General features: G+C 47.6%; 1 protein-coding gene across 8 annotated transcripts in view; it reads left to right on the forward strand.

Moving 5' to 3' along the window:
- ATG4B (autophagy related 4B cysteine peptidase) overlaps positions 1-12,930 on the forward strand; it is a 21,243-nt gene continuing 8,313 nt past the window's right edge. For 3 of the 8 annotated variants that reach the window (XM_080349479.1, XM_080349483.1, XM_080349484.1), the window contains exons 1-7: positions 763-1,041; positions 5,683-5,781; positions 6,095-6,166; positions 7,633-7,731; positions 8,596-8,697; positions 9,315-9,387; positions 10,204-10,283. In XM_080349479.1, the coding sequence (XP_080205605.1) occupies positions 891-1,041; positions 5,683-5,781; positions 6,095-6,166; positions 7,633-7,731; positions 8,596-8,697; positions 9,315-9,387; positions 10,204-10,283 (676 nt within the window). In that variant the 5' untranslated portion in view covers positions 763-890. Of the gene's footprint in view, positions 64-249; positions 434-670; positions 683-762; positions 1,042-5,682; positions 5,782-6,094; positions 6,167-6,784; positions 6,906-7,361; positions 7,488-7,632; positions 7,732-8,595; positions 8,698-9,314; positions 9,388-10,203; positions 10,284-12,930 lie in introns of those variants that run through there. The other 5 variants (XM_080349480.1, XM_080349481.1, XM_080349486.1 and 2 more) reach the window with 5 other exon arrangements.

Raw genomic sequence — 12,930 nt, forward strand, 5'->3', positions numbered from 1 at the left:
GTGTGTGTGTCGCTGGGACGGCCGCGGCCGCAGCCCTCGGCGGGGCCGCCGCCATGGACGCAGGTGGGTGGCGGCTGCGGCTCCTTCCCGCGGGGGGCGGGCGGCTGGTTTCTCCCTCAGGAGCCCGAGGTCCGGCCCCACGGCCGGTTTGAGGCCTGCGGCTTCCCGGGTGGGCGCAGGCCCAGGCGGCCCGGCCCGGAGCGGCGCGGCCTCCCCGGCGCTGCGAGGTGCGGCCCTGAGGGGCCCGGCCCGGCCGCCTCCCCTGCGCGCTGAGGGGAAGGAGGTGGCCCCGTTGCCGCCGGTGCAGCTCAGAGCCCTCCCGCCCTTCCCGACCCGTCTGTCGCCCTCGTTCCTGAGGAACGCTGGGCCTGGACGGGGCTGCCTGGGGCGTGACAGGGCCGGTGTCCCGAGGCTGCTTCTGTGGCATCGATGGGTAAGAGGGCAAAGCTATTTGCCATAGAGATTTGGGTTTTGTTCAGGGTGAGAAAAAGTGTGTGGGACTCTCTTCCGTGTAGCCCTTGTGTAGTGACAGGTTTTCATTCACCCTCCGCAGAGGTTGAGGGGATTGGGCTGGATGATTTTTGAGGTCCTGTCCAATCCCTGACATTCTGTGATTCTCTGAAGTGTTGCTCTATAATAACAAACACTTTCCTGGGCTGCGTGGGCTCCTCCTCCGCATCGGGTGAGTGTTTGTGTAGGGATTCTGTAGCTCTTGTTCCTCTGGACTGTTGTTGTGACTTGTTTCTGCCCTTGATGCAAGCACCGCTGTTGTCAGTGCCGATAGCGTCCCAGCCGCCCGCCGCGTCCTTGCAGGCTGCTGTGTCCCGTCCTCGGCACCTGCGAACAAACTGTATTCCAGCCAAGTGAATTTACACAACGTGAGCCGAGAGATGTGTTTGCTTGCACTTTGTGCGAGTGTTGCAAGGCTTGTGGAGGGAAGGAGAACCTCGCTGTGCGGGACAGTAGGGCTGGTTCTCCTCTGTGTGAAGAGGAAGGAAGTCACTGGGCTTTGGAGCAGAGACCTCCAGCCACACTGTTCAGGTAGCTGGGAAGACTTGGTTGGCAGACTTGGAGCTGTTTGCTTGGGGCCTCCAAGGAGGCACTGCTCTCCTCTTGACTAACTTTCCTCCTTGGCTGTCCCTTAACTCCTTGTTATTGCTTAGATAATTAGGATTTGTCTCATTTGAAAAAGCTTAGGGGATCTAAAAGACTTAATCTTTCTGCTGGAAAGGCCAGAAATAAGAGTTCAGGCTGTTCTCCAGTTATCTGTTTTCTAGGGTTTTTCAGCAATTAGCTTTACTAACACAATAAATTTACCTTCTCTTCTTGAGCCTCTTCTGAAATACTCTCCATCCAGTAGCTTTCCTGCTCTCTGCTCTGTCTCAGGTGAAGGAGATGATCATCTGCCCGATTTCTCATTGTTCCATGGCAGCATTAATTGGAGGCCGAAGGGAACACTGTGGCTCAGCCCTTGTGGAGTATTACTGTGTCAGAGAGTGAGGCCTTGCAGGAGACTGGGGAAAACCCAAGGAGCGAATTGGGAAGGGAGGTGTTGAAAAGCTCTCTTTTCCTTCTGTGTGATGCGCCAAATCTCTACTTCAGTATTTTATATAAATAGCTTTTTAACAAGACATTAAAGCTGTGTGAGCAAACTGGAACCAAGATGATTGATGAGTGAACATCAGCTGTTTTGCTGTGCAAACCCCAGGGAAGATCACTTGCCATATTTCTTTTTGAGTCACCAACGTTTTCACTTGTTATTTGTTTCCCAAAGTTGATAGAAAACCAAAGAGCTCTGGTGAAACAGATAAAGCGAGTGGCTGGCAGGTTTGGAACGTGCCGTAAGCTCATATCTTGCCATAAGCACATTTGCAAACTGGCATCACCAGTCAGGGGCTGCTGGGCTGTGCTTCTGCCTGTGTTTATGTGGGAGCTTCTTACAAGTTCAGACAATGTTTTTAGCTCGGCTTTTTTATTATAGGGCCTAAGAATATAAGAGGAGAGGCAAGATTTCACCCTCCACCCTAATTCTATGTATTGAGATGGTTTTTCTTGGTCTGTGTCAAGGTGATGCTCTAGCACTTCTCAATAACCTTGGGCTTACTCAAGTTCAGTGAACCGGCGTTGAGTGTCACTGATTCCGCGGGCACGAGAGGCTGTTGAGGGTCGGTTCCTGGTGCTTCACAAGCGGCAGATTTTTGTGATGTGGTCTCTTATAAACGAGTAGATCTACCCACATGTGCAAAAGTGGAAGAGAACTCAAACGTTCAGCCTTAATGCTGGTATTTCATGTGGTATTAGTTTGAACAGCTTTACCTAGGTTGTTGAACGTAGGTGCTTTTTTTGTAGCGGTGTTTACAAAGCTTTGCCTTTTCTGTCAGGGCTTTCTAGGGAAGACGAAATATAACAAGGACAAGCATAGAGTCTTGTATCTGGGCAAGAACAACCCCAGGTTCTAGTAGAAGTTGGGGAACGAGCTGTTGGAGAGAAGTATAGGGGAAAGAGACCTGGGGGTCCTGGGGACAGCAGGGTGACCGTGAGCCAGCACTGGGCCCTTGTGGCCAGGAAGGCCAATGGTACCTGGGGTGGGTTAGAAGGGAGTGGTCAGTAGGTCAGAGAGGTTCTCCTGCCCCTCTGCTCTGCCCTGAGGGGAGCACACCTGGAATCTTGTGTCCAGACGTGGCCCCTCAGTTCCAGCAGGACAGGGAACTGCTGGAGAGAGTCCAGCGCAGCCACCAAGATGCTGAAGGGAGTGGAGCATCTCCCGTGTGAGGAAAGGCTGAGGGAGCTGGGGCTCTGGAGCTGGACAAGAGGAGACTGAGGGGTGACTCATTCCTGGGGATCAATATGGAAAGGGGGAGTGTCAGGAGGATGGAGCCAGGCTCTTCTGGGTGACAACCAGTGACAGGACAAGGGGCAATGGTACAAACTGGAACACAGGAGGTTCCACTGAAGTACGAGAAGCAACTTGTTGGGGGTGAGGGTGGCAGAGCCTGGCCCAGGCTGCCCAGGGAGGTTGTGGAGTCTCCTTCTCTGCAGACATTCAAAACCTGGAAAGCGAGGCCACCTTTTCAAGGGTGTGCTTTGCAGGGCTGAAACTCTTGGTTTTTAAACTGTAAATTCACTGTGCTGAAAGAATTGGAACTATCGTATTTGACGTGCACTTGGATTTTCTGCAGAGGCTGCTGCTCTGCTGTCCTGGATGCTCAGAGGTCAGTATTTAAAATAGATTGAGGGCTTCTTGAAGGTGAAGGTTTGGAACGCTGCCTGAGAAATTTGCTGATCTCCCTTGACTTTTGGAGCACTGAAAGGAGGATCTTCGAGTAGGATTTCTGCTTAGGGAAATTCCAGTTTTATTTATTTTCAGACCCTTTGCCTCTCACTCTAAGCGGGAAAGAAAGGCTCCTGTGCAAGGCATGATGCTCTTTGTACCCCCGCCTGAATTTTTGGGGTCCAACTGGCTCATATTTAGCTAATCTGGGCCATAGCACAACGGATGTAGTTTTGAAAAAGCGCCAGAGCGCATGAAAGTAGATGTTTGTAAAGGAATCACTGAGTTGCTTCAAGCATTGTGGGGAGGTTATTGGTCCCGTTATAAAATTGTTGATGCTAGCTCGGAGCAATCAGTTGAATTTTCCTCCCTGTGAAGGCGAAACCTGAACTCCTGTGTTTAGCAGTTGTGTCTTTTCAGCTGGTGGCAGATATTTTCTTTTGGGAAGCCAACATGTGTGCTAATGTCTGACGGCATCTTTCGGATGCGCGGCTGGACCTGCGGGACCTTTGCAGCGAGCCCAGATGTCGGCTGTTCGGCCGAAGGGCTGTGAGTGTCTGTCTCCTCCCCAGCATGTAGCGTCATGTCCCTTGCAGCTCCCTGGATAGTTTCTGTCTAGCATCTTTCTTTCAGTCATTTTATTTAAGCTATTCGAGGCTCCTTTGACAGAGAGCTGGATTCGTGGCAAGCTTCAGAACTGAGAAAATAAACCACAAAATATTCCTTTGAGCACTAAGATCTATCTGAGATCTTCAGTTTTTATTTAAGATTGTATCTGGTAATGCACTGAATTTTAAAACACCCTAACGATTAGCGTCCCTTTGAGCTGTCAGAATAAGCTTGTGATGTCTCATCCTAAAGGGAAACAAGGGAGAAAGTAGAAAGTGATGCACGCTTGAAAACATCTGCAGAAGCCACGTTGCTTCCTTCCCTGGAAAGAAATCTCCAACGTTGAGCAAGAAAAGGGGTGAAGCGAGCCAAACTATTAAGTGAAGGCAGTCACAGAAAGCATGGACTGCTGGGGGTTTGTAAAGTTTGTCTGGTATATGGTAAAGAATTTCATAATTTCCTTGCTAAAGTTTGTTGGAGGAAAAAGGTGAATTAATTTACTGGAACTTTCCTGTCCAAGCAGAATTGCTTTGCTTTGCTTGCTGTTGAGGAGTCACATCATGGGATGGGAATGAGAACGTGTGGCCCGTGCTCTCCTAAATGTGCCTGAGACAGTCGATAGACTGATTCACATAAGGAACCTGCTTTAAACCTTTTGGGCTAGGGTTAGGTCCAGAGTCTATCCAAAATTAGATTTAGGAGCCGAAATCTAATAGAAGCTTTCTGGAGCTATCAAATGGACCGAGTTGCTATTTATTGGTGCACCAGGTGACGCTTTGGAAAGCTAAGCGAGGACTAATTGGGAGGAAAGCTCATCTATGAAAGTCTTCTCCTTGTAAGATGCAAGAGGTTTGCTACATTACCGCAGGTTTTATTGCATTTGCTGTGAGGGATATTTTCAATAAGCCACTGTAACAGTCACAGAACAGTCTGGCTTAGTTCTGCTTTAGATCTTATAGGTGGTTTGTTAAAGAATTAACACCTACAAATTGAGATGGTTCATTTCAAGGGTTCCTAGAACACTTTAAAGTGCCTGATTTCCAGATACACACCTGGTGGAGCACAACTCTCCTTTTCTTTCCACCCCATCACATGTGCCTTTTGCATGGAAGTTCAAGCTGCCTTAATCCCAGGGCAGCCTGTGCTGCTGGGTTGTTCTGTCATGGTGCTGGAAGAAAATGGATATTGACGCACTGATGGATCCCGTGCTGTTAAAGGAGCCTGTAAAATAGACGTAAGGTTTGTCTGTCATGTGTGAACGAGCACATGTTCTTGGATTTTAGTGTGACGCCTGGAAGGCTGTTTGCAGCGCGGGTGACGGCTTCTGCCTCTTGAGGAGGGACTGACTTGCAGAGCGAGGTTTAGTTCCCATCTTAATGCAACCTATGCTTTTAGCATTCCACTACCAAACATTCTGTTCTCTGGATATTAATCACTTTGCTCACTTGAAAAGAAGATGGTGATATTGGTGATGATGTACACGATGGTGCCTGTTCTGGGGACATCATGCAGCTGCCAGCCAAAGTCCTCGACATTTTCTTGACCATTTTTTGCACTGGGCAGAACCCTAACCTGGAAATCCCTCTGCTTTTCTGCTTGTGGAGCAGCAGGAATGAGCGGGGCTGTGTCAGCCCCCTGCACCTTCCAGAGCTGTGGGTGATGAGGGCTGCACCATTTCTTACCAACTGCTCTGTGTGTGTCAGTTACTGGGTGCCAGCAGCTCTGATTCTGTAATTTTGTATGATTTCTAAAACACAAGGAAAGGCCATGAAAGATGTGTGATTTCTTCTTTCTCTTTCTAGCTACTCTTACCTATGACACTCTCAGGTTTGAATATGAAGACTTCCCTGAGACCAAAGAACCCGTTTGGATCCTTGGCCGGAAATACAGCGTTTTTACAGGTATTTTGCCTGCATGATGCAACCTGCTGTAACACTCCAAAGGACGTTTTTAGCGTTACACTTTGCTTTCTGAGCAGCAAGGTGACTGCAAGCCTTGCAAGCGCGCTGCCGAGCGTCTGTTTGCTGCCAGAGCATTCGGACTGTCAGACTCTGGAATATTTCTGTGCAGAAAGTTACTGCTCTTAGTAGTTATTGGGACTCATGTCGTGATAGTTGGGGCTGTTGCTGTTAGGGAAGGTGGGAGGGAGCTGGATTTAGCTGTGTTTTGGTGCTGCCCTCACGTGCATGCCTTTCCACACTGACATTTTTCCAGAGAAAGAAGAGATCCTGTTGGACGTGACCTCTCGGCTCTGGTTCACCTACAGGAAGAACTTCCCTGCTATCGGTACGTACTGCAAAGGAGTCTAAGTATATCCTGGAAGTGATGATAATCCAGTTATCTCTACCAAATTAATCTCTACCCCATAAGCACAACGTTAATGAACTTCTTTTCGTAGGAATCTGAGATTTAATGCATAGCATAGGCTTCTTGTTTGTCTAATATGAGGATTTCTAACCCCTGTGGGTATGAGGGATAAGAGTGATTTTAAAAGGGACACAAGAATGAGTTTGGGAAGCCTACCTAGAAACCTACTTTCTTTGAGCAACAGGGGAAGATTTTTGTACAGAAGTTCATTAGGTCCTACATAGCTCTCGAGTGGAATATTATTTAAAGACAGTTTTAGGCTTGAAGTGGATTAAAGAGGTGGAAGCTAGAGAGACGATACAGAAATCACTGCCTTTGTGCATCTGCTCTAGACTATGGGGGTTTTTTTTGTTCGCGTGGGGTTTTTTTAAGCGCCCGAAGCAGCTGTTATACACAGGAGCTGTGGTCATACGGGGAATGTTTCCTGGTGAACTCAAAGGCAGGCGTCTTGTGTTCCTTAAGATATTCTGCATGGTCTCTTCTGTGCTGTGGTTTGGTTTACTGATGTTAGAGAGATCTGAGAGCAGGTAAAGGGGATTCCAGGCCCCATCTGCATCTCCACCGTCAGCATCATCCCCAGCTGGTCCTTCTGGCTTGGTAGCTGGTCCTTCTGGCTTGTTCTGTTCTTTCCATACTGGGAAACCCTTTGCCTAACAAGGTATGAGACATCTTTAATACAGCTTAATTCCTTTAAATTCATGCTTGTGAGCCACACTTAAACATGCATTTGAAATTGAAGGCTTAGCACGTATTTAACTCTGGCTCACAAACACAATTGGGGTTTCTGTGTAAGTTATTAAAGGGAGAGGGACAAAAACAAACCCCATTTACTGGTTGGTGTCCCATTTACAGTATAGATCCAGTTTGCATGTCGCACAGTAAACCTTTTCCAGTCTTCTCCCAGTCATGCATTTTATTGTTGGCCACTTCCCTCTGCTTGCACATCTAAATACTGTAAGCTCTTCAGAATTCTTATTCTCCAGTATTATGTAGGATGCGCTGTTTTCATTGCTGGGGTGGGTTTGTTTGTCTGGTGTTTTGTGGGTTTTGGTTTGTTTGCTTGTGTTGTGGGGTTTTTTTTGGCCTGTGTTGTTCACTTTGGAATCTCATTCAGTCGCAGCTATGATGTGGGAACTCCTTGGGACTGGTTTGGTTTGCATGATGAGTCATCTTCTCCAGACGAGGATCACAAGAAGTTAGGTTACTCAGTGATAACTACCTTTTTGTTTCTCAGCCTTGGGTATGGAGCTAAGGTAGTCCTTATTCCCTGCCTGATTTCTTGGCTGAACCTGCTCCCCGTGCGGGCTCACAGCATTTTCATTTCTCCTCCCACTTGGTGCAGTTTTACTGTTCATTACATGTTTATTGTCTGTCCTGGTTTACAGGAGGAACCGGTCCCACGTCTGACACCGGCTGGGGCTGTATGTTGCGGTGCGGCCAGATGATCTTTGCTCAGGCCTTGGTCTGCAGACATTTGGGAAGAGGTAAACCAGTGCACAGCCCAAACTAGCTTCTGTAGAATTGTGATCATAGAATGTCCTGAGTTGGAAGGGACCCACAAGGATCGAGTCCAACTCCTGTCCCTGCACAGGATACCCCCACAGTTCACGCCGTGTGTCTGTCACTTTTTTCTTTAGTATTCTCAAATTCAGGACTGTTGAGAGAAAAGTCCAGTGGAAATCCCGTGTTTCCCCACTGTCTGCAACTCTGCATGGACAGATATAGTTATCCAAGCCTTAAGACAAAGCCGAGCCCTGTAATGTGCTAGCTGAAGCCACTGAAGCCAAGCACGGACTAAATTTTTCTTGAAGGGTTTTTTTATGTGGCTGAAGATTAAAGCGACTTAGGCTGGTTCTTGTTTAGAGTGCAGTTTTGTCACAAAGCCCTCACTGAGTGTAGTCTCTTCTCCCTGAATACTTGAGCTCTCTGTCTGTGAGCAGCTGTACCAGAGGGGGTTTTTGACCATTGTTGATGTCCTTTGAATTCGTGTAGGATGATTTTTGTAGTGAGGTCATCTGTTTTTTCTTGTAATAAGTAGCTCAGGCCTGTCAATGAGAAAGTGTAATCCTATTTCCCATCTGTGGGACAGAGGTACAATTTGTGTTTTCTGGCCATTTGTTGATTTGTTGTTCTGTGGGTGATATTCCTTCATGCCAGCTGTGAAAATGCTCGCCTTTCTTTTAAAATTCATCCTTTGGTGTTGGGAATGCCTCAGATGCCTAGTAAAAGATAGTGGCGTGAAAATCGAGTCAGCTGATTGAGGCACAGGGAAGAGTTTGTAGCTTGCAGTCTCTAGTTGCTAATAAATAATCATGTTTTGTTTCGTTATATCCCCTTGTCTGTCTTAGACTGGAGGTGGATAAAAGGGAAGAGGCAGGTGGATAATTACTTCAGTGTTCTTAATGCCTTCGTTGACAGAAAAGACAGCTACTACTCCATTCACCAGATAGGTAAGAGCCTGGGTGCTGAAGATACTCTGCCTGGGTTTCCCATGCGTGTAGAACATCACTCTGTGCTTATTTCACTAACTTAACTAAAAAAACAACCAGCAGGTTGGCTGGTATGTAATATCATGCTGCTTGTTTTTTGCCATGATGTAAAACTACCACTGTTTGTTATGGGTTATGATGGATTTTTCTTGTTGGCTCCATGAAGACCTTCAGGTTTGTCTAAAGCTTTCGGTTATATTTGGCATCGCTTTCCGGATCCTCGCTAGCTGAGAGGAACACACGTGGTGGCTGTGCTCACCAGGGCCCTGCAATATTCATATTATTATTAATATTAATACTAATACAAGATTATTAATACAAGATTGCTGGTCAGAGAAAATGGACTAAGGAAGGATCTCACTTTGCTATAAACTTCCCTGGCATATAAAAGAGAAGCAGCCTGTTCCAGTTCTCTCTTCCATCGGCACACTTCTCCCTTCCATCTGCACTAAGATATCCCATGAAAGGGTAGATTCTGCTGACTCAAAAGTGCTTCCAACTCTGATTAGGAAGGGATGCAGTGTAGGTGAAATTATTTGCTAAATTATTTTGTATTTTTTTTTTCTCCTGCGATGCAGCCCAGATGGGAGTTGGAGAGGGGAAATCCATAGGTCAGTGGTATGGACCAAACACAGTTGCACAAGTGCTCAAGTAAGTGCTGCGTTTTCCCTTTATATCTTTCGAACCACATGCTGGGGTCGTTTGGTTTGTGGTACCTCCTCATTTACAGGTTTTGGCTGCTGTATGTTTTAATGCTCTTAGCAGGCAACCTGCTTGGGCCCAAGCTTGAAACTTTCTGTTTCTCAGATGCTGGCAGATATGAGAGAAAACAGATTGCAGGTTGAGGACAACCTCCAGAAATCTCTCTCCACATCCCACAAGTATTACGCTTGCCTCTAGAACTGAGCGCGATGCTCTGCAGCAGTGTCGTCGTCAAAATCTGCCAGCGAGCCATTAATTTCCTAATCCGTTAGCAGAGAAAAGCGTTAGTATTTGCTGCCTGGGTTCTGTGGTGACAGGCAGAGGATCAGTGCGGTGCTGGAGCACAGGCTGCCTTTAGTAACTGGGACACACCATATTTTGGGAAACATTCTCTCTCCTGTCACGATTCTTTCCTCACTTTGATTAGATGAGCGAGGAGCTCCCTGGGATAGGCTTGGATTGCCTAAATGCAGCTTTTCCAGGTCAGACCATATGCTGGATTAGCCCAGGTTCTGGTATAGGTGACCAGGAGAGATGTAGGTAACAAATTCTCAGGTGTGACCCCATTTGCAACCTTGTTTATTTTTCTGGCCATAATAACTAGCGACAACCGGGTTACAACTCCAATACGTGTATAAAAACATACTTTGCAGCATAACTGATTAAAGCCAGTCTCTAATAATCCAATTTCTTTTTGGTAGAACACCGTCTTTGTCTTGTAATTGTAGCTATTCCTTGCTTACTTTTTTTTTAATTTTCCTTTAGAAAACTTGCAACTTTTGATACATGGAGTTCCCTGGCAGTCCATATAGCCATGGACAACACGGTAGTGATGGAAGAAATCCGTAAGTATCACATGGAGGTAGAATGTGGCATATCCTCTGGCAGCAAGAAAAAAAAAAAGGTGCAGTGTGTAGCAGTACAACACAATGGGCTCCAAGTCAATTTTTTGTCTTTAAATTGTGGCCAAGCATGCTAAAACCAGATGAGAATTCCTGTTCTAAGGCAAGGAAGTCCACTTGTTTGACTTTTGCTTTATCTGATAAAGCCTGTGGCTTGGCACTGTGGCCTCTGGATCTGGAGAGAAGCTCTGGTGGCCTCCAGACGATAGGTGGGAGCTGCTCGGGAGGTATTGTCACACTTACTGATGGCTGCAGGTAGTGAGCAGTAAATGGCTGCTTCCTCTTTCATATAAAGAGATAGTCCATAAGAGTCCAGTGCAGCCACGAAGATGATGGAGTGGAACATCTCCTGTGTGAGGAAAGGCTGAGGGAGCTGGGGCTCTGGAGCTGAAGAAGAGGAGACTGAGGGGTGACTCATTCCTGGGGATCAATATGGAAAGGGCGAGTGTCAGGAGGATGGAGCCAGGCTCTTCTGGGTGACAACCAGTGACAGGACAAGGGGCAATGGGTGCAAACTGGAATACAGGAGGTTCCACTTAGAGATGAGAAGCAACTTGTTGGGGGTGAGGGTGTCAGAGCCTGGCCCAGGCTGCCCAGGGAGGTTGTGGAGTCTCCTTCTCTGCAGACATTCCAACCCGCCTGGACACCTTCCTGTGTAACCTCATCTGGGTGTTCCTGCTCCATGAGGGGATTGCACTGGATGAGCTTTCCAGGGCCCTTCCAGCCCCTGACACTCTGGGATTCTGTGATAACAGGGTGGGAATGTCTCTGCTATTAGGCAGAGTAAGAAAACCAGAGCAGATCGCTGAAGAGGAAAATTAACAAAATTGGTGGGGCGGGGAGAAGAAGATAATCCATCTCTGGAGTGGATCTCTCATCCTCTTTTAAGGATGAATGAAACAGCTTGCTGGCTGTTTCTTTTTTTTTTTTTGTCCTCTCTTTTTTCCTTCCTCTTTTTGGTGCATCCTGACAACAGGACGGCACTGGAGGCTGAGCAGCTATGTGTTCACCTCCAGCGTGCTTGCTCGGGCTGCAGTGCTGCGGTAACCAGAGCTGCTCGCTGCAGTAACCAGAGCTGCTCACTACAGCTCTGCATGTCCCGACCACGCAAGCCGTCCCCTCGCTTGCTCTCAGCTGCACGGTGAGGCAGCACGCTTACACAGCACAAATCCACGCGGTGTTTTCCACCCAGTTAACGTTCTGAAACTGCACGTAGAGCAGTCTGCTGAGCGCTGGAGCTGGGGAGGTTGTTGCAGGCATCGTTGTGGCTGCCACGGAGCCCAAATCAGGCGGTTTGTCCCTAGAGTGCAGGACAGTCTCTTTACAAAGTCACATCTCTTACCAGGTACTCTCAATTGAGAGGCCAAGAAGCGTAAAATCTGATTGAGAAGTGCTTGTCCAACCTTAGGTACACGTAGTTCTGCGAATGTATGTGCTGATGCCCTTGGCTTAAACAAAGGCCAGCGTGAAGATGGAAATTGGGTTTATCTTTCATCTTTAGCCCGAAAACGTGACTTGTAGAACTGAAGCATGGCTTGGATGCGCTGCAGGCTCTTGTCTGTGTGGCTTGTGATCAGCACTGGCACTGCTTCAAGTAACGTGTCCATACTGCTTGTGATGTGTGTGAAGGGTGTTTGTTTTCCCCAAATGTGAGTCACGTTTGGAGCCTGAAAGTTGCTGTACAAGCAGGTCACGTGTGTTACGTGTCTGTAGGTACATTATCTATCTTGTGCCCCAACATCTGTCGCTAGTGAAGCATTCAGAAGTTAACGCTGTTTCATATATCTGTTAAATTCTGTCATTGATATCATTCAGCCTAAGGTGTGTAGGAAACACCTTTTGCTACACCAGTGAAGAAAACATCCCTCTTTATCCCTTTTGAGTCAGTCTGTTAGATGAGAAAGGGGCTCTTAGATGGATGTTGGAGTATTCTGTGCATCAGAAAGGTGGTGAGAAAGCACGACAGTAAAGCCAGTACCCAACAGCAGCAGCGGGAGCAATGCTGTGTCCCATCTGTTGTGGTGTGTTTGCAGTAAATGGTTTGGATCCAGCTGGGAAGCGTTCGGCAGGTTCCACCATGCTGTGCCACCACGCTGCTTGTCAGGGAATAGACTGATGTACGAAACTTGCTTAACATGCTGAAAAGCCTGCTAAAGCAGCAGGGTGAGTTTAGTGTGTGCTGAGCTCCCTGCTGCTTAAACTGGGGTTAAATATGTTGATATCCCAGCCAGTGGCTTTGCCTAACGAGGGAACCCGCAGTGATGCCCCGTGCAGCCACAGCTGTGGCTTTGCAGCTGATTCCAGATCAGAACAGGCCAGCGAGAAACCCCACGATCTTCACTGTTTTAACAGGATAAGCCACTATGGGTAATGACTGTTGGTTTTCTCAGGACTTTGAGTAACTATGATACATCTGTGCATGAGAGACGTGCACACGCACACCTTGTCCCTCCTTGAGGGACAGTGCAGGGAGCACCGGCAAACTCTTCCATGAGGCTTTAGATCTATTTTTCCGAACCTCAGCTGTAACGTTCTTGTTCAGCTGGGTTTGAAGCTCTTAGTATTGAGCTGGTGATGAAGGTTGGTTGTT

This window comes from Nesoenas mayeri, assembly GCF_963082525.1.
Source record: "Nesoenas mayeri genome assembly, chromosome: 9".
Taxonomy (NCBI): domain Eukaryota; kingdom Metazoa; phylum Chordata; class Aves; order Columbiformes; family Columbidae; genus Nesoenas; species Nesoenas mayeri.